Genomic DNA, 21,793 nt, shown 5'->3' on the forward strand with positions numbered 1-21,793 from the left:
TTCCCAGCCCCATTTCGATGGGTAGAAAACAAAGCCCTCCCCGCCCTTGGCCACTGATCTCTCACCTCCAGTCGTACCCCAACGATCATTAAAAGCGGATCGTCAGCACGGTGAAGTTGATTGATGAAGCCTTGTCCCTAATTTTTGTGTGCTTGCTAGCGTGTGCGTGTGTGATTTTGTGTCCCCAAATATATATAAAGGGAAATTCATACCCCGCTTTCTCGGTTCTCGCCCCGCTTGGTCGCATCGGTTTTTACAATGTTGTTTTATTTAAAACCCTAATTCTGACCCATTGCTTGCTTTATGGTCACAATTAGTGCCCACCCAGAAGAGGGTGGTGGTGTCGATTTCGATTTCACCCTACTTTTTTGCTCTCGTGGTGCGCTGCTCGCTGGTTCTGGCCAGTGAATTTGGTGCATTTCCAATTCGATCCGCCACGGAAAATGACAGGAAACACCGTTCCGCCCTGTAATGAGTGCGTCTCGTGGCGTCAATTTCACTGTTGGGGCTGCAAAAATGGGACCTTTTTTTTGGTTGTTGAACCGCGGTCCCATTTTTGGTTACTCGTGCCTTTTTTTTTCGGTGCCTTCATCACACAAATTGGTCCATTTATGAAGACGCCAGCTTTTTGTGAAACATTAGACGAAACCTGTGTCGTTGGTCGTGACAAGGAGAGTGACAACAAAGGAAGGCACCAGGAGGGCGGTCTTTGGCAAAAAATGGAAAGCGGTGGGTCGGGAAAATCGAGGCTGGATTCGCAATGGTTTCAACCGGCGAAAGCTCGGACCCCCTGGATACAATGTGATAATTACACTTCAGGCTCTCGGGCTGCAATGATCGTCTCAACTTTCCCACCTCACAGCATGCGTGTGTGTGCATATGTACGTATGTGGCACATACATGCGTGTGTACACACATTATATGTACACATCGGTACTCGGAGAATGGCTGGTTGAAGATGAAGAGGATCTTTTGATCATGGTGGGGTGACCCCTTCTCCGGCAATTTTCTTCGCTTGTTATATGATAGATTCAAGAGATTAGATTACGTGCAGACGCTTCAGATGATGGTTGATCCATCAGTGTGTGAGATGCAGAAAGCAAAAGCTTCACTTTCAACCCTTTGTGAGACATACAAGACTATATTATGTTTCTCGTCCTTAAAAGCATAGAAAAAGTGTACCACCATATGTTGCACTGAATGTATGCATCTTCAAACTTAATTATATTTTAATGTAGTGGCCTGTAGTATCCATAAACCTCTCAGGTTGGTTAAAATGTACCGCAAAACGGATATGGTTGAGGGAAGAGATAAAATCCATCAACCCAGCGTGTGGTTCGGCACACAAACGCACGCCGAAACCCGGAAAGCTCTCTTTTCCCAGCGACGGCCATCAAAGACGTTTGGTCTCGTCGACACACTCTGTTCCATCCCTTCGCGGTTCGTTTTAGTCGGCGCCATGTGACTCGAGAGCCATGCGACGGAAAGGGCCCCTCGAAGGCACTTGTCCGTCTGGCCGCCGTGTCGCGTTCGTCTGGTGCCCTTTTTTTCTCTTCTTCCAAAACGAACGGATGGATGGAAGTGGCATTTCTTTTTCCCGCTTTGCCGCGTTTCAAACGATTGACCGACATGTCGAACCCCATGCTTACTCTACTTTCCGGTAGCCCGGCACAAGCCCTGGGCTGGGTATTATGCTGCAAGCATATCGAAGGGCTTCAGAGGGTGTATGTGTGTGTATGAATTTTCCGTGAGGGTGGTGACTTGCAGGCGGGCTGCAGTCTCCCTTTAATGGACGCTCGTTAACGCTGGGCTCAAAGACCGCAGAGACTGACCAATTTTTCTAACGCGTACCAAATTTTAATGGATGATGCTTCTCCTGAGAAGAAACCCTCAGTCGCCTCTAGTTGATGGATCAGTAGATCCGCAGGCATGGATCGGGATCGTGTGAAGGGCGGCAAAAGAACCTACTTATTGGTATCCCAATCGACTCCCCAAAGCCTCGCTCTACGAACCGCTCTACAGCTCCTCCCGGCCGTTAATTTCGAGCTCTTCCGTACTTCCTCTTTGACCAAAAATGGCCTCCGGGTGGGGTATGTTCCCGTGCTACGGCCACGGGAAGAGTCTTGGGAAGGTCTCGCAAACCTAACGGTGGCCCTTCACTGTACCAACGGTGCACCAAGTCAAGGGAGGTTCAATTTTCTGCCTTCGAGCCAGATCAAGAGGAGGAACAGATGAACGAGGCAGCTCTTTCCGGTTACGAGCCAGGGAGTGTGTGTGTGTGTTTTGTCCATGCCCATGGTGGTTTCCTGAGCGTATAGGGTTGTCTGAGGAGAAAAAGGGAAATGCTTCACGACGCGGGTTTTCGTTACATTGGGGGCCTTCGTTTTTGGCCATTTCCACACAAGCTCTTCCTCGTACGGTAGACACGTAGATTGGCGCAGGGGGTTTATTGTTTGTTTGTGCTTCGTGCAAAAACCAAAAAAAAAAAACATACACACACACATTATAATTACCGTGCCAAAAACTAATGGTAATGATGGGACCAAACACTACACCGGCAATCATTTTCCCCTTCTATCTAGCTCTTACGTATGGGAAAGCTCGTGGGGAAAACGTACACCCCGCGAGGGTGGAAAGGTTTGGTCAGCTGATTATATATCGTACGTACAGGCTTTTTTTTGCTATCCATTTTTCTTGAATAGGTTACATGTACGGAATGCAATTATAATTTTGACTAAAGCTAGTAAATTTAGTAAGATTGTAAGCATTTTTTAATGTTTATATCATATTTTTTCGTTTTATTAAGAAGTTTATCCTACTTTACTCAGCCGAGTTGAATGTATTTTTGGAGGAATCAAATTCAAAAACTTTTTTACCAAGGAGCTAAAGTATTTCACAAATATTTTGTTATTTCCCCTCCCTCAAATAACAAATGTTTGCCTTTAGACTGACGAACCCACTTTTTGAGTTTGCAAACACATCGGCCTCCTCTATTGCAAACGATATATCCTACTGACGGCGGCCATGCTTGTTTTATTTTTATCGCAATTCGGTAGGCAACTCACCTGAAAAAAAAATGAAAGTACACCTTCACGCTGCCCCCGTTTCCAGCCATTCGCAAAGTAACGTGTGGCGAAGTGTTTGTGTTTAATTTTCAACGCAAAGCACCAATATTGCTTGCAACTGCACGTCAAAATGCTCGTAATCAGGTGCCGAATGCAAAGGGTAGAGAGTAAATGAGCAGAGGTTACGGGGGTGTTCTGCCTGCTGTAACAAACCCCTTCAAAACCCTTCGAGAATGGGGTTTCACCCCGTTTTACTCCGTGTATCCTTGACGAAACAAGCGCTGTGAGAGGTAGTGTGGCCTGATTATTTTAGAACATTTGTTCAATTCTACCACCTGTCTTCTTTTGTTTAAAACATTCGAGCTCGAACCAATCCTTGTTTTATGATGATCAGCTGACCCCCAAAATGTTGAGCGTTTGAAAACGCATCGAATTTCGCTCGTGCGTGCGTGTGTGTGTTATTTTCACCCTTGAAGACATCTGATGCCTTTCCGTACGCAAATGTTTGTTGCCTGACGTGAGCCGTATGTGACGTTTGTATGGCTGCCTAGGGGTTGGTTTGTTTTCCTTTTTTTCTTTCTTCTTCCTTTCGCCGGTTCGCTGTCCCAACGTGAAAGGGGTCAAAGGTCACCCACTGGGCATGGGGGAAAGAAAGGAACAGCGAGGTGAAGGTGCCTCGATCGGGTGAATGGGACCTGTCGTCTCGCCGATTAGGTTTCGCCGGAATTAAACAAGTGTGTGCGCGGGCTCAAGTGCTCTCTAGGCGCTGTGCACGTTGATCAACGATGGTTGCACTCGTGCACGCGTGTTGCCGGTCAAGGTGATAAGGGCACGCAAACGACACACATACACTCGTTAGCTTTGGATGAGCGGACACCCGAAACGACGGGGACTGCTGCTGATCGGTGATCAAGTTGATATTTCGACAGCATATTCATAACCGGCTGAGCAGCCAGCAAGAGCTAGCTTGGAGGTCAGCATCCGCCCCTCTTTGCATACACAAGCAGACTGAGCCAGGCAGACATATACACTCACGCACCTCATGCAACCCCATCCATGAGAGGAAGAGATTATCGAGTGCGCCTGCTGCGATCGCCTTCGGTGGTGACGTGAACCTCTCGGTTAAGGTGTGTGAATGCGTGTTTGCGTGTAGAGAAAAAAAAATTACACGTGCATGTACCGGGTTTCACCTTCGACAATTAAAAAGCGAAGGAAGGAAAATAAGCTTCAACTCCCCCATGATGCGACGGTGGAAAATTGAGGTCAAATGAAAACAGCGCGAAAGAGAGAGAGAGAGAGAGAGAGAGAGAGAGAGAGATAGAGTGAGATCAAGCAATCGGGGTGGATTTCTTTTTGCTGTCAAATCCACTCAATGGGTTCACGCGTCAAATGATACCGTGCCCCCAACGAACCGAACACAGGGTGACACGCATGCAAAACCGAACTTGGTTGAAAATCGCCAGCTCCTCGCGTCGAATTGCGTATGCAAATGGTGAATGCACAAAAAAAAGAGAACAGGAATCAGAAACCGGCTCACAAAACGACATGAGACAATGAAAGGCAAAAAAAAACAGACACAACAAAGCATAACGGCAAAACATGGTGATGTCATTAGCTTCAGTGATCGACCGGTGGGATTAGATGCGTGAGTTGGTCAGTCGGTCAAATTGGTTAGGTTGTTTCCTTTTTTTTGTGTGTTATGCGGGTCTTCTTCAGTCAGGGCCCCACCCAAAGGCCACTCCCGATGATGATAGATCGATGTTGCGTCGTTCTCGAGGCCGGTTTGTTAAATTTCGCTCGGTTGCTCTCACTCTCCTGTTTTTCATCCTTCGAAGAGACAGATGTGACGATTGACAACGACCCAGAGAATGCCAACCTTTCCAAACTGTGCGGTTTGTGGTTCTTATCGCGAAAATCGTAGTCGTGAGCGCAGGAAAAAAAACGCGACCAGAGGCTTTAAAAAAGCGCTTCCATAGGTCGTATCGCTGTCGGGAGGAAAAAGCGCCTTTTACACCGGTCGAATGTTAACTCGAGGAGGCCCACGAAGCTGGCTAGTTGTTGGTGGTGGTCGTGCATGGCAATGAGATAATCAAAAACAACAGCCAAGTGCGCGCACGAGAGCGAGAGAGGCATATGCTATCACGGGTTGCTCTCGACACCGCGCTGCATATGTTTATAATGGACGCGCGATGATGTCATCAGGTTAATATTTGATTTTGGTTACATCACTTTCGCACTGCCGTGGTACCCGAGCGGTAGAATCGTGCGCGGCATGAAAACAAAATGCAATCAATCGCTGTTTTGATACCGTGGCACTCGCGAATGCTGTCAAAGTAAGCACACGGACGGACTGGTCACTCGCGAAAATGACAATGGCGTGCAATCACATGAGTGCAACGCGCGCGGTTGGCTGATCGATCTGCAAGTGTTGTTTGTTGCGGTTTTCTTGTTTCGATTGTCAGAGGGCAGAATTACACAGCAGTGCATTGGCAACCATGTCCGCTATCTCGTTGTGGTCAATCGCCGGGATTTCAAGCGTCCGAATGACCATTGCGATAATACGCGCTCCCTTCAGAGGGTGGTTTGTCAGCAAATCAGCACTAATGGACGATGGCCCGCACGCGAAAGAAGGCGAAAATAAACCTTCAACCATTTAACCTAATTCGCTCCACAAAACCCACCCACGAGAGGCCAATAATGAACGAAAAAATACTCGCCAAAGGTCACCGACGGACGGAAAAGTGGGTGGTTGATGCGCTTGGGTGCCCTTTTGATTGTGTCCCCGCTGGTGATGGCGTTTCCGCCGAAAGGGCGAGGGCTAAAGGGATCGACGATCGATTGACGCGCTCTTGCACACGTGGCAGTGTGAAGTGTGCCTGTGATCGTGCTGTTTTAGGGTGCATCGGGCCACTTGCAGTGGTGGTTTTCCCGATTGCAAACTACAATACAAAACCACGTTCTCGTGCGCCGTGTGCAGGGAGCAAGTGAACCGGAACGATCGATCTGGTAGCCGGGAGCAGCACTATTATTGGCTCGTAAATTAGATGAAGCCAACCCCTTTCAGGCACTTTTATGGGAGGGCGTTTTTATTTTCTTCCCCCATTCTCGGAACTGTGCCCCCTAATGGGTTGGTATGGTCTCATTATCTTCATTGAGAGGAGATTTGGTTAAATAAGACATAAATAAAGAGAAAAAGCGGGGGGGTGGTGATTTTTCACGCATCGATGACAATGCGCCGTCGTCGCCCGTGCGCTTCCGTTGCTGTCTTTTATTGTGGTCCAAATGGTTGTTATGGGCTATTTTTTTCCTTTCCTTTCTTATGTTTTTGGCTTTGTTTTATGCTGGAAAGGGGGGAGCTTTTTGCTCCCGTTTGTTTATGCTTTCCTTGCCACCTTGTTCCCGTCCTCAGGAGATCGTAAAAAATTTTTCCGCCTCACGGTGTTGAAGTCAGCTTCATTTCAACGCTAATTTTCGGTGAATGTGTGCGTGTGTGTTTTTCTCATTCCAAATGTCGACATTTTCTCCCGTTTCCTGCTATGGAAGAGCCCGTAGAGTTGGGATGTTTCTTGTTACGCCCGTTTTCTTCATCTGCTTCCAACGCATTCGCGCATGGAATGCTCCACATTTGGGGAAAGAATTTCGTGAATTTCAACGCCACCTCCGGTTGGACCCTAATTCGACTGCACCATCGATCGCAGCCGATTGGGGACACGAGAAAAATCATCCCTCCAGTGTTCCGCTCAATAGCAACCCTAAATCGGTCCCATGAAACACCTCCTCCAGCGTGTGGATGAAAATCGATCTCAAAGCAAATCTCTCCTGTATGGAGTGTGAAAATTTGAATTATGGCAGCAATTTAGTGTGGCTCTCTGGCGAGAACACATCCACGCGCGCACGCTCGTTGAGTGGGTGCAATTGGAAAACCCGAAGGAAATCGATCCAAAAACGGAAGACAAGAAGCGCTTTTTTTTGGCTTTATTTTTGGAAATGACTTTAACGCCAAGTGGGAGCGCTTGGGCCGCGTGTTTCCGGCCCAAGAGGCAGGAAAGCAATCGGTCCCATGTGTTTTGCGTTTAGCCCCAGAATCCACGCATGTCGGAAAAATGAGCACGAAACGATACGCCAGCGGTTCGAGCGATGGAATGTTGTTTGCGTGCATGGTTTCGATTGCTTCACGGGCGGCACCTTAAGATGGGTGGTCGGTTTTAAACAGGAGCAGGTTGATTGACGTGTTCCAGGGGCAAAAGAGGAGGGACATAACGGGGGGTTCTGTGTACCGCAATCTTATGAGCATCTCGAGCATATCCCCCTCAAAAGCGAGTTTGGTGACGTCTCTCCAAAATGGTGTTTTTTTTTCGGTGGTTTTGAAATGTCCACACGATTTTTTTGTGTGCACCGTAAATTTATTTGTTTTTTCACGTACTTGTGTCCGTACTGGTTACAGACGAAGTGCCTAACCGAACAGCTTGTGATAATGAATGCCTCTGTTGCTGTGGGCACAGTATTTTCATTTGTACTTCGATGAGAAGTCGGCAAGCCCTTTAGTTGCGCCGAGGGTCAGAAATGTTGGCCACTTGAGTGTTTTTGCTGGAACACCACGCACAAACGGGTAAACAATAAGTTTATATTTTTCTTCGTCTCAAATTCTTCCTTTTAAAATGCCCCTTTTCTGGTGGAACAAATAGCTAATGAGTGTTTGGCAAATGACGGGCAAATATATGGTTAACGTGAGGTAATTTATTTTAGCTCTGTTTGAATAAAACATGAACTTTGATGGAAAATTTAACATAGGTGTAAAAGAATCTTTGATTTTTGCTCACAAAAATATAGAAGTATATATTTGCACTTACCTTTTTGCAACTCATGAGCAGCAGCACCTGTTCGATTAATTCAAACAAGTTTAGTAACGGCTGGAATTTGTTTAGCAACAAGCTCTGCCCTAGTGCTTTGCAACAATCATCGATCATCAACCTCCTCCCCCCTACACGTCCTCACGTACTCCACAACACCCTATTTCCTTCCCCGATGCCGAATGTCGAGCGGCGATTGTTTGCTATTCCGCACACATGAAGGTGTTAACCGTACGCTAACAACAAGTAAAAGGTTCGAAACAACGTTAAAGTAGTGGTACGTGACACGATTTCACCGCCCCCTGCGTGACGTGGGTGGACCAACAGAAGGGGGTGGTTTAAGGGTCGCGAATTGAGCGTTTGTGTTTGATCCACAAACCGAACGTGTGCGCTTTGGGTGACGAACGAGTGATGGCGAATAAGCTCAACCGGCCCGGTTGCTTGCGCTAATTAATGCTTCAAGGTTTTGGCGACGGGAATCGGCCTAGTTGAAAAGTGAAATATGGAAATTTTTACCACTCAATTGGGTCTAATTAAATTTACAGCTTTCAATTTTAGCGTGAATATTTGCATCCAACATTCATCATGCCTTCTCCCGTTTAGCTTTATCGCTGCACAGTATTTGCAAACATTATTCGTTTTCCTTTTTATGAGACTTTCTAGATTGTTTCGTATTTGCCAATTCTGCGAAGCATCTAAACATGCTTCTTCTTCGCGAGAATGGACGCCGTTTCGGTTAGTTTTCTTCTCCACTCCTTGGGAATGTTAATTCAACTCCGTAACATAAGCATTCCCATCCGCGTCAATTGGCTTCGCGATGACTCACGCGAAACGTTTCGTTTCCTTTGCCACGGTACTAAAAATCATCAGTGGCGCTCAAAAGTAACGAGCCAAAAAAATAAAAACCCCCTTGCGCTGTTTTGAAGCGTGAATCTGTGCGTGGAACTATTTCGCTTCAACCGGCCACTGGCAGCTGGATTTGCGAATGTGATCGCCCAAATTGGCACAAAACAGACTAGTGGATGAATTAAGACGGGGAAACGGAACGAAAAAGAAGAACCCACAGCTTTAACGGCTCCGAAACTCGCCTAAAGAGGGGCTCATTTGTGGCAAAGAATCGCCTGGAAGGAGTCTTTTGCCACCAGCACCATGAGATGCTGACCAGAGTGAGTCAAAATGAGGAATAACTGCAGACGGAAATGGGTTTTAGTGCGCTCCGGTTATGTCCATGTTCGTTTTTCCTCTCGAGAGAGGACCCCTTTCTGGCGCACTCGGTCTCGGTTACATTCTTTGCGAAATGAAATTGAATCCGGAAGGAGTCAGCCTCGCACTATGGACAGTAAGGTGTGTGTGTATGTATGTCGTCTGCACGCCGGTGACGCAATTTGTGGCAACATCGTCCCAGAATTGCTGGTGCACCACCATCCTCCACCGAAATCGAACACCGATTTCTTTGCTCGAGGACAGCTTTATGGGGTGTTTTCGTTTTCGATGTCTTCCGAGCGACCTCCACGCCCTTAGATCGTCTCAAGGGGGATGTGGTTGGTGGAGGGTTCCTTTTCGGCTGGGAACATAACAACCGTGAGCCCGTGGTTTATGTAGGTCGACGGAGGTTGTCATCCCTCGGTGGGCGCTGGCGTTCGTTATCAGGCAGGAACATATTTCGAGCGTCTGAGCGCCATCGTCGGTATGGGTTTTTTTTTGCATGGCATGACTAATGGACTGTCCGCAAGAAGGACATGTTTCTCATTAGTGGATGTGCCCTTTTGTTTATAGCCTCTACCAGGCAGATAGTGGAGGTTTGTGCGCATGATCGAATGAATCACCGTTTCGGTGTGAAGAGCGAAATGTGTTCCTGTGAGTTATGTTTTATGAAGTAGCTTTAGAATAGAACGTTTCATGCTTTAAATCATGTTAATATGATTCATTGTAGGTTGTAAAAGTGTGTAACGAATGTAGCATACGACAGTTTTTCCTTCAACTACATTTACTTTACTCTGAGTGTCCAATAAATGAACTGGGATGGTCAAAAATACTAAGTAGTTGTGTTGTTGGACGCGATGTTGTGGTGTTTTGTTTTACTGCCTCCCTGGAATTATTACAGTGCATTAAGTCTTACTTTTCTAGCACCTAGACGAGGCGTTTCTCCGATCATATTCCTACCGAGAGGGGTTCGGCTTCGTTGAACAATGTGAAACAATATTTGATCAGATGGAGTGTTGTCTTGAAAAGTGCGCACCCACGTCCATCTCTCAGTGCCGGCTGTAATGGGAAGTCATTGTTGGTTTGTTCCGTTTTCTTCATTTTCCCTGAGGAAGTTTTGCACAGAAACTGGATAGTAAGATAACGGCATGAGTCGGTTCCGTGTAGATATAATTCACTCTATGTATGTTTAGGCACCTCTATATGGGCCTTCCAGTGGAAAAGCTTTCCCGCGTTCGTCCATATCTCCGGAATTCGTGATGTCACACCACCGGAGGGAACGTTATTCCAGTATTTTAATGCTTTCAAAAACAGTGCTTTTAAAGCGTTTCGTTTCTGCTGGCGGGAATCGTGCTTAACTGCCTTTTTACTGCGTGTTTCTCAATGCGATTTAACATGTCACCGTTCACTTTACCGCTTTTGCGTTTGGTCTGGCTTGAAGTAGTAAAAAAAACCACACGAAACTGAATCCGCGCGGACACACGGGCCACCGATTAAATAAAATGTAATTAAAACGACAGCCTCTGTCCATCCACCGGGCACGCCAAATTTGGTATGCAAGCTCAGTGGGCTGTCTGCTCCCGGTTCCGGCGTGGTGGTTTTTATTTAATTCGAAACCACCATCGTAATCACCGTTCAACGCGGCCAGATCAGGATCAACCGATCCGTGTGTGTGTGGTTGGGTAATGGGTACTGAAGGAAAATTCCACTGCCTATCTAATATCGAAAGCCACGGTTTGCTTGCACGCGTCGTGGAACGAAACAAAAAGGAAATCATGTGGCCACCGTTGTCGTTCGCCTTCCCCGGGCACGATAAAATGTGCTCTCTATCAAGCGCGATCAAAGGTTGGCCAGTGCTGGTTTGGTTTCCTTATCAAGCGTCCGATTGCACACCGTCACGGTGCGGGACTGATTTTCAGAAACAGAAAAGCGAAACGGCCAGCAGGAGAGGTTGGGTTTTTGGTGGCTCCACGAGCCCCACGACATCGAAATCGAGTGTGATCTTTCCGCTGGAGTTACTTATTGTGGGGAAAGCTTTTTAAGTTCGCTTGCACACCGAAACCGCCGCCTAATGCTTGCTTATCGCTTTATCCATCTGTGCTCGTTGGGTGTGCTGCCCTTTTCCGGATGCCTTGACTCGACGAAAGCCTGCCTGCTTTTACCACAATGTAACCACAAATGTTAGTCCACCCAGGGCTCACCACGGGGCGTCTATTCGACCATCTTCTTCGTGGACATTCGCAACAAATGCCATCACGAAGCGGCGACAATCACCGACGGTCTATCGCGGTCGTCCCTGGGGGGTCGGAAAATGCACGAGAGAAAATCCAAGGTCTTTAGAAGTCTTTCCGGGTGCAGTACGTTGGAGAATTTCATAAAGTGCATTGCTATTTTTGTATTCAGCTGACCGTTTTATTTCAAGCTGCTTGTTCTCGATAACACGTACTCGTGGGAAACAGCGTTTGTTGTGTGCGTGCGTGGAAGGATTCATGTTACAATTTTTAAATTCCAGCTCTAACCCTAGAAAAGCATGAGAAATGTGATAAGGTCTACTGCTGGCAGAGACTAGGGAGCAGAATTACTCTAGTAATATCAATGAATTGCGGATAAGTAATGTAATAACTATCAGATCTAGAACTCGATTTAGGGAATTCGTTAATAAATTCTCAAAAATTAGATTTTGAATTCCTCGAAAGAGCCAAACCTAAAATGTCATCGCAAAAAGGATCTACCTCAGAAAAAGTCCATGAATATCCCATTTGAAGTGAATCAACTTGGCAGTTTAAATCAAAACCCTGGACAGGAAATGTCTCCGTCGATCGAATTAAATTGAAAAAAAAAAAATGATTAAAACACATGAGCGTTTCGATGGTTCGATCATAAACAAATGCTCATTGTTTTTTATTATCTTACCCCCCGTCCCGGTCATCCCTTGGACAGGCATGTTGTATCGCTAGCTTCCTTTGGCCCTGCCCGTGTGGTTGATTGTTCCAGCGCCTTCATTGGATTGGATTGGGTCGAAGAGAAAGAAGAGGAAGAAAAGGCGGCTCTGGAACGCGGCGTGGTGTGCTGCCAGCGCGTCTGCCTTCCATCATCATCATCGTCATCATGAACGGTCCTTCCGGCGCGAGAACCACGTCGTCGATAATCCAGCTCCTCCGCAGTCGTGTATACGTGCGAGTGAAAGGGGTGATGAACCCTCAGCATGAGCCTCCTCCATCCCTGAGCGTTGTGGGAACGTGGTGGGAGGAAAAAAAACCCCTCTCACTTGATTATATGATAATGAAATTCGTAAACCCTAAGCGGGCAAACTACACAGGGTCGTTGACGGAAGGCAGAGATGGAGACCGCGACCGCCATGTTATACGACCATTTTGTGTTTACTCTTTGGTTAGTTTTTAGCGTGCAGTATGCCAGAAACAACCCCACTCGCGATCGGTTCGGTGGCGTATGGTTTCTTCTTTTTCGCGGCTTAATGCATTCGACACCACATTTGCGCATCTGGGAATGGAACAGCCGGCACCATGTGTTGGCGCTCTGGTAGGTTGACATTTTCGCAAACACGGCTGGAACTGGGTGTCTGGCAGAGGCAAAGCGCCCAAATGTAGGTTGATGCTGGCGTCCATTTGCGCCCATTCTCCACGATGCATTCGTGATCGATTAGATCACGCTTTAGTGGGACGTTCGCACGACGCAGAGTCCTCGTAGGATTTTGAGGAGCGTCTGTACGTTGTCGGTATGATATCAGAGAACATGGCTTAGGTAGCAGAGAGAACGAGAGAGCGCATGTTTGACTTCTCGCTCATCTCGAGCTGGATCTCCCTCCCGGGGAGTCTGTCCAAGCTGTAGAGTGTTGGATTGTGCGAGGGTTAAGTGTTTGGAAGACCTCTCCTCTAAAGGTCAAATAAATAAACGAACCAAGCGTGTGATGTGTTCAGTGGATGACGTTGTTTGGTTCGGAAGAAGAGCGTTCGTGGTCATGTTCGACCGGTGTTCTTGTTGCGCCGACGCCCAAACTACGTCAGCTTCACGAGTACGGAGTACGAAACATGAGTTTTTCAGGTCAGCGGTAGATCCCGTCAGCAGAACTTCCGATGTTCCTTTTGATTTATGTTACGTATCGGCGGGAAAATGGGGTTTAGACCGACAGTCGCCTACGATAAGCGTTACTGATTTACATGTTTCCCAAGGAAGCAGATCCCGGTGGGAACGATCTTAATTGCCGTTTCCTGCGCTCTTCTTGCACGATTTTCCTGAGAGCAATAAATTGCAAAAATCGATATTAATTTATCCTCCCTTCCGAGAGAATTCTTACCAGCAGTGTTATGTTCATCAATACGCCACCCACAGCCATTCAAACCAAAGAATCACCCACTTGGATCTGCTCGTTTCACTATGGCGCGTGTTTTCCACCGGTCTGGATTGTGCACACCAGGAGTTCTCGGTTGCCTTTGCCATGGATCCTCTATCGTGATTAAATTTTGCATTCGTGCACGACCTTTCCGAGCACGACAATCAATTATTCTTCTTCGCAGTTCACAGAGGTTGATCATGGCGAATGGCCCTTTTTTGTGATTCTAATTGCTTTGGAGTTTTCTTTGAAGAGATTATTTTACCACATTATGTTGATCGACAAATGATCGAGCTGTACAGCCGTCAACAAGCTGCAAAGTGGTTATTCTGCAGCGTTATGTCGCTATTTTGGGGGACTTTATTGATAAATAATTGCTGCCATCAATGAGTCAGCATGTGATGAGCCGGTAATGTGATCTAAAGCCCCAGCTTATGTTAAACGTCGATTCGGGGAATTTTGCGAATGACCCAATTTAGCCTACTTCACTTGTTTGTCACCTTTGTTCGATTCGATGCATGATGTGAATCTAATGTTATATATATAATTGGACTCTTACGAGGTTTTCGTAGTTGTGTTGCGTCCATAGATCGCAAATTGAAGTACTTCACTGTGGCTGACGCACGAAAGCATATAAAAAGGTGCGGATTTCGTGGGAATGCTGACAATAAACGTGTCTATCGTGTAGTGTGCAGTTCTTTACGAGTGAAAGAAGATGTTGCTCCGTGTGCCTTTGTTGCTGCTGTTGATCGCATTGATCCCATCTGATGCATCTCTCACAATAGAGAAGCAATTCGGGTCTTTGGGCAATAGGGACGAAAGCAACAGCGAGACAGCAGCCTATCGTGCACCACACGCACCAGTTACTAGCGACGAGTTAAGCACTCCCGATTGGGAAGAAGACGACGAGGACGACGAGACGTTCGCTGACGACTATCCATTGCCAGGACCCGTTCCGTACTCGGTATTTCCATCGAACGCCTTTTCCAAAATCAATGGATCTGGGCCAGGTTCGGCTGCCGCTGGCGCTTTACCGATCGGCAGACAAATGGGAAACCTGCCACCACCGATGATGGAATCCCAAAAGCCGGTGCAAGAAAAACAAAAGCCGCAAAGCTTTTTGCTCGCCTCAAACGGGGAAGAAAACTACCCGGTTCCTCCTGCTCCGGGTGCTGCAACGAAGAATTTGCCGACCATGCTTTCCGTGACCATTCCACCGTCGTCGAATGCTGGCCGCGAACAATTTACACCACTGTTGCACCGGATGCCGCCATACAACTCGAGCACCTCTCAGCGTCCGTAAATGTAACGTAGAATAAATAATCCCGTCATCGGAAGCGCCTGAGAACCGGCTGATGGCAATGCGTGCTTAAGATTCTTTACCTTTACATGTTTGCTAAATTATTAAAGGTGAAAGCACTTTTATTCTGGCTGTGTTTGTCGTTTTCACTATTCCACTGTCTATCGGACATGTATAGTTGGTAGATGAATTTGGGAAATAATATAGCTTAAATCATGGAGCCATGGAAACAATCGCGTTTGGTCGGTAAACGTGCAAGATCTAGAGTTCCGTTCGAAACCGCAAATCGTTTATGCGGCGCTTGTATCAAATTACGTCAGAGGAAGAAGTACATTACTGGTACTCGGTGTGAAATCGCTTGTAGCAATGTGTCCTGAGTAGACACTAGCATCGACAGCTGCCTGACAGCATTTGTCACCTTCATGGCTGTTCCTTCTGTGCGGTCGCACACTTACGGTGGATGGTTGTACCGTTTATTGGATTTACCAAGAAAAAGAATGCCTCACAATAATTTTACATGGAAACATCGGTTCTGCTTCCGTGTTGCTCACTTCGATGCTTTTATTTGCTACAATAAATTAAAACTATTTTGTATTTTCATCCTTCAACTAGATTTAATTACATTAACAACCACAATCTTCTCACTCGGACAACTGGTGTGTCGATTGAATAACAAATGCGCCCTAATTATGGCGTGTCGTTTTCGTAACGACAGGCGCTTGACTCCGTACCAGCAGGTTAAAAGCTTAGGGTCATGAGCTGCCTCCTTTTCAAAAGGACAAAGTCGGGTCCTTTCGAAGCCCGAGTTGGTGGACCCAGGTTCAAAAGCCGTCCGGCGAACGGCACATGATTTAAATAGCCGAGACCGATCGGTTAGAAAGTCAAGTCGTTGTCACTGGCGCCAGCTGATTGCGTCTGATGACTTCTTGTTTTGGCAACGATTGGGAGTCTTTCCCGTCCTTTGGTGCATTTGCGATTTTAGCGGAAGGTTAACTGCCGAGCGATGCACTCTGGTGGCCGCTGCACAAGTAAAAGATTGTGCCACGTCTCAGAGGACATCGGTTGTTGACATACGAGGCAGTGTAGCGAACGAACCTGTTATCGCATAGAATTATCTCTCCGTGGTGCATGCAGCATTTGACGTTGTTATATTGTGGATTAAAATGTAGCACAAGAATGTCTTACAAAACCTCATCCAAATAACGGTCGCTTTTCCATCTAACATTTTTCCCTAAGTCGCACCGAGCCGCTCTAAACATAGCTGCATTTCAAACATCAGAAAATGAAGGTCTTCTTCCGGTGTGGGTGCATGTCGTGGCCTCGTTTCTAGTGTCCGGCTTCCTTTCGCGGATCGATGTGTCGCAATCGCGGTGTCATTTCCCATTTGCCGGTGTTTTCCACGTTTTCCGTCGGTCGGACGCGCCCAGCGTTTGTCGCGTTTGGAGTTTCTGTCTGTTGGCTCGCGTTGGTTTTCCGTTCAATTGGGAGGGGGGTGCTATGGCCAAAAATAGATTAAAATCCACTCGCACCCGTTTCCCGAGGCGCGTGTTGTGCTGCAGCAGCATTGGTCGACGCGGAATGCCATATATTTGGGTTTTGGAGCGCTCGTCGTGTTACCGGGCGCTTGCCGTCATTTTCCACGACAGTTTTTCCTCGCCACCTCGAGCAGCCTGCCGGGTTTTCGTCCTGGTCGGTTCATCGTGCTATTTATTGCCGGTGAACGGAGCAGCGACATGGCGGTTGCATGGCGTTCGTGCTGGTGTTGGTGTGCGCACGATACCGGAGATATACCACGGGCCGTGTCTTCAATCAGACAGATTGCTAAGCAACACGAGCGGTGAGGGCCTGATTTTTTTTTATCTATAAAACCCGTGTTTGCGTGGATTTGGGGTGTCTTTTTGTCCCATAAATAAGCAACTCATTTTGGTCGTCGCACTGCCAGATAAGCAGAAGTTAACTCGATGCATTTTTATTAGCTCACCCTTAGTCAGTGACCGATAAAATGGCGGCGTAAAGTATGTCTGATGGCATGGATTCCATTAGAGAAATTAAGCCACTTCGGTATTTAAAAAAATGCTTAGAAATAGTATGAGGCCACCATTACTTCGTGCCTGGCCAGTGACGATACTCAAATGGGTATTCTTGCTGTAGCTGAGTGCGAACGGTTGTTTTCATCATCCATTAGCACCCATAGTTTGAAGGTTAATTGACACTACGCCACTACATCCGCTGTGGGGTGGACATTACGGTGCATGTACCAAGCATTCCGGCATCTCCGTGTGCCGTCGGTTGTCTCACATCGATCCCAACTTGTCCCCATCTTTGCAAGGACATACGTCTTCGTTATGCTGTCCACGGGTGACTTGTCCGCTACGGACAAACACCACCGAAGAACCCATCTCGCCGTCTGCTATTTCCACGCCAGTGACACAAACGGTCCGTTTTGATGGCCATGTACCTTCTCCCACCGAACAGGCTGATTGGATGGCACCAGTACCACATCACAGGCGATAAGAAATAATCAAGTTCACCGCTTTTCAAGACATATTGCTCGCGAACTCTTGCATTGGCGAATGTGTGAAAGGCTGACAGGCAGAGTGTCCCGAACGGGAAACATCGCTTTGGTTGCTTATCACGCTGGTGTTGCCGGTGCTATCATTTGTCTTCGTTCAGCTCGTTCCCCGAATTTGAAGGCAGAACTGTGGCAGTGCTTGGCAGCCGCCTTTAGATACAATTTGACGCATGACATATTTTGAGCGCAATGTTATCAGCGGCTAAAAGAGCGGCTTCTCCTTATCATTCGATGGCAAAACCCCACTAACGAATCCCTCCAACGGCCCTCGCACAGCATCGTTGCGTGTGAAGCGGTCGACTTTATCGAAGAAATTGTTCCCCAACGGATGAACGGTGAGCTCCAGAAACGGTGTGATAAACTGGTGTACCCTCTTCCCACAGTAATCGGTGCACAGGAAGGATAAGAACCGGAAAGAGAACCCCCACTTTGTTGCGGATGGCTAGCGATGCTAACAAGTCGCTTTATGACGTGCGTTTATTTTACAACCAAAGCGACCCGGTGTTGCGGAAAACATGGCTCACCAGCAGCATGCTAATGCTGTCATCCTGTGGTGCAATCGATTATGATGATTATCGTAGTTTGTGCCGCCATTGGCACTGACGGACATTGGTCAACCACGAACGACGAATGACTGAGACATGCCGTTGAGAAATGTCGTGATTATGCGAACAGAACCACAGAGCGATTGTTCTGAAAGATCTACAGGCACGTTTGGTTTACATAACCGGGCGTAGTCAGGTTGTAAGTTTTTTTTTACGTTCTTCGATAATGAACTTGACACTGACGGTGATTGGGAAGCTACCGTCTCGTGAAAATTCTAGACCACCGATGGCGAATGTAGCGCTAATTGTTTGCCTTTTTATGGCTGATTACAATCTAGCTAATTAGCGTCGGAAACGGCCACATTTTCTCTAATAATCGAAAAACGTGTTCAGAGCTCCGGTGGTCGTTATTTTGTCGAGTTTTATTTGTATCCTCACTCTGGCATTCCCAAGACACTGCTCGATTGGACATCATTTGCCAAAGTTTCCCATGATGTAAGCTGTGAACAGCGAGAACATAATTTAATTTAATTATTGATTCTTGTATAGGCTGCTTTTAAACATGGCTGGACGGTATTAATATACCGCACACGCGTTGCCATCAGCGCGATGGAATTGATAACCTGTCGTAAATGGCTCGCTCAGATAACCTTTTCGCATGGTTTACCAAAGAAGTCGTCATCTTGGGGCGGGCAAATCCGTTTGATGGTTCGTAGATTACATCGATTTCGGTGTTTATTTCCATTAATAGGTTCTGACTGCATTCATGTGCTGATTGCGGTTCATTTTTCTTGTTCAATGATGATCCACAAACACTAGACGATAACGGTCGTAGGGAGTGTTAACAGACTGCCCGACGGTGGAATGAAGTTTTTACTGCAGTAATTATCGTGAAAGATCACGCCGTAGGAGCGTTATCAATACGCGACACGCTGATAGCAGGAGTGTGGAGCACATTTTTTCATCGTATCGTAACATTCGCACCATTGATTGTGTTGTTATCAATCGATTGGCTTTTCACGTTTGACAAACTATACCTTACCGTACGCAACTGAGCTTTAAGAACAGTTGTGACACGTAACTGATAGAATTAGGAATGATCGCATGTTTAAATTACAATCCCGAGGCATGAACTAACATGATACACCTTTTCTATCTTGCAGGGAAAAGCAAAATCCAGTGTAGCAAGTGCCTGAAGAAGTGCTCAGGCGAGGTCCTGCGTGTTTCGGATCGCTATTTCCACAAGACATGCTTCCAGTGCACGAAGTGCCACAAATCGTTGGCGACCGGTGGATTCTTCTTGAAAGACAGCTCGTACTACTGCACATTCGACTACCAGAAGCTGTACGGCACGAAGTGTGTCGCCTGCAACCAGTACGTCGAGGGCGAGGTCGTGTCGATGTTGGGCAACACATATCATCAGAAGTGCTTCACCTGCAGCAAGTGCAAACAGCCGTTCGCATCCGGCAGCAAGGTAGGAGGCACCTGCGTGCTGATCGAGCGTATATCACAGCTTCCAGGCAGTTGCTGCTAGCGTGATGATGATTGATACTTAACGTGTCGTTGTTTGTTAATGTGTTCTGTACCACATTTTATCCCGGTTGCGTTTGGGATAAAACGATTTTCCAAAAGGTCACCAACACCGGCAAGGAGGTCCTGTGCGAGGGCTGCGTGAAATGCCCAACGGGTAACGGGTTAGCCGGTGGAGGAACGGCGACAGGATCACCCACAGCTGGGATGACTTCGGGAGGCGCTTCGGCTACGGTGTCACCGAAAAACCGTGCGATCGAGCAGAAACAGGAGCAGCGCACAATCAAAGAGTTTACCTCGAGCCCGACGAAGGCTGCCACGCTGCAGCATCACCAGGAGACGTTGAAGAAGCAACAGCAGCTGCTCCAGAACGGTTCCAAGCAGCCGGACCCGAACGAGTGTGCTGGTTGTCAGCAGCAGTTGAAGGAGGGTCAGGCACTGATCGCTCTCGATCGCCAGTGGCACATTTGGTGTTTCAAGTGAGTGCATGAAGTGAAGGTGGACTCAGAACTATATTAATAAACCATTATTGCACCCGTTTTAGATGCAATGCTTGCGGTACTACGCTGAACGGAGAGTACATGGGTAAGGATGGGGTGCCGTACTGCGAGAAGGACTTCCAGAAGTCGTTCGGGGTGAAGTGCGCTCACTGCAATCGCTACATCAGCGGCAAGGTGTTGCAGGCCGGTGACAATCATCACTTCCATCCGACATGCGCCCGGTGCACCAAATGCGGTGATCCGTTCGGGGATGGTGAAGAGATGTATCTGCAGGGTAGCGCTATCTGGCACCCGAGATGTGGTCCGGGCCCATCGTCCGAGACTGCCATCCTGAATGGTGTCGATACGAACGGCTTCAACACGGAAACGGAGTTTGATCGCACTAGCACCAGTGGCATGAGCGAAATTCAGGTAAGATTCAGGTGACATTCATGTGCTGTTTCGAGACGACACTGTTTGTTCGTTCATTGTGGTACTGCCGCACTGCTAGCGAGCACGCACTGTGTCTAATGTTATTTACAAGTCCAGAACACGTTGCTTTGCGATCAATTAGTGTCATTTGTGATAACGCATAACATTGTTTTTTTGCCGTCGTCATTAGCTGGCTAGTCATAAGCTTGCAAAAATGTTAAAATAGATACATTCTGATTTCGAACAACCAGTACTACGCTTTTGAAGTACAGTATGTGCTATATAGCGATCGAAGTAATGTGATCATTGAAGTTTTATGTTACATTTTATATGCTGTTGCTAAATGTGTTGTATTTATTATTTAAAACTGTGTGTTTTTAATGTTGCAATTTATTATTATTTTTTTTGCACTTCTCTTTTTGCTTCTTTATGTTTTTCTCTTTCTTTCTCCTATTCTTTTTCTTTCTCTTTTCTTTTTCTTTGGTTTTATTTTTCCTTTTCTTCTTCCTTTCTTTTTTATCTACTTTGCTCTTTTCAGTTTACGTATCGTTCACAAACTCCGAGTGTTAATGGCTCAGTCTATAGTCCCTACACGCATAGAAAGGTTAGTTATCCCCTGTAGGCGATAGAGTCGTTTATAATTTGGTCTCCAGTGCAGAATGGCATAGTTAAGAATAGATAAGTATGTTTAAGACGGTTCTACTGCAGAACTCACGTCGTAACGCTTTCAAGTAGCTGTAAAACTCTGCACCTGCCTTCAATGTCCGCTGAGTGGCGCTGAACGATTTGTTGCGCACTAATTACAATTACACAATGGTTAACATGAATGATATGGTAAACGTCTGTTTATTGTCTTTCCTTCCAAAGTACCATCGCACCACGAGTCCGGGGCTAATTTTAAGAGAGTATAAAAATCAAGGCTGCGAGGACATCGCTCGTATCTACACGTACAGCTACCTAACGGAAGAACCGGGCTATTTGCGGCGCCCAATCGAACCGTACGACCGGGCTCCGGTGTCGCCTCATTTCCACCGGCCGGCGCACTACGCATCCATGAGTGGTACGGCGAGCAGCATGGGCACTCGATCTGCATCCGGGTCACGATCGCATTCGCGCAGCCGTAGCGCAATGAAGGTGCTGGTGGACAGCATCCGCTCGGAGACGCCTCGCCCGAAAAGCCCGGGAATGAACAACGAAGAACCAATCGAGCTGAGCCACTATCCGGCGGCGAAAAAGCCACCGCCGGGCGAGAAACCAAAGATCGAACGGGATGATTTCCCGGCCCCGCCTTACCCCTACACGGATCCGGAGCGTCGTCGTCGCTACTCCGACTCCTACAAGGGCGTACCTGAATCGGACGACGAAGTTGATCATGCGCATAACAAGGAAAATGTGACGGAGAAGTAAGCATTTTTGATTAATTCCGTCACCGTTGATTACATTAGTACAAGATTTAAATTCTCTCT

The 21,793-nt window shown here is 47.1% G+C and overlaps 1 protein-coding gene across 2 annotated transcripts in view; it reads left to right on the forward strand.

Annotated features, from left to right (window-relative positions):
- LOC128725724 (actin-binding LIM protein 2) overlaps positions 1–21,793 on the forward strand; it is a 30,582-nt gene that overhangs the window by 5,222 nt on the left and 3,567 nt on the right. Inside the window, exons 3-7 of one of the 2 annotated variants that reach the window (XM_053819490.1) lie at positions 19,050–19,360; positions 19,519–19,895; positions 19,961–20,327; positions 20,866–20,931; positions 21,195–21,730. In XM_053819490.1, coding sequence (XP_053675465.1) covers positions 19,050–19,360; positions 19,519–19,895; positions 19,961–20,327; positions 20,866–20,931; positions 21,195–21,730 — 1,657 coding nt within the window. The remainder of the gene's footprint in view (positions 1–19,049; positions 19,361–19,518; positions 19,896–19,960; positions 20,328–20,865; positions 20,932–21,194; positions 21,731–21,793) is intronic. The other variant, XM_053819491.1, reaches the window with a different exon arrangement.

Source organism: Anopheles nili, chromosome 3 (assembly GCF_943737925.1).
Source record: "Anopheles nili chromosome 3, idAnoNiliSN_F5_01, whole genome shotgun sequence".
NCBI lineage: Eukaryota > Metazoa > Arthropoda > Insecta > Diptera > Culicidae > Anopheles > Anopheles nili.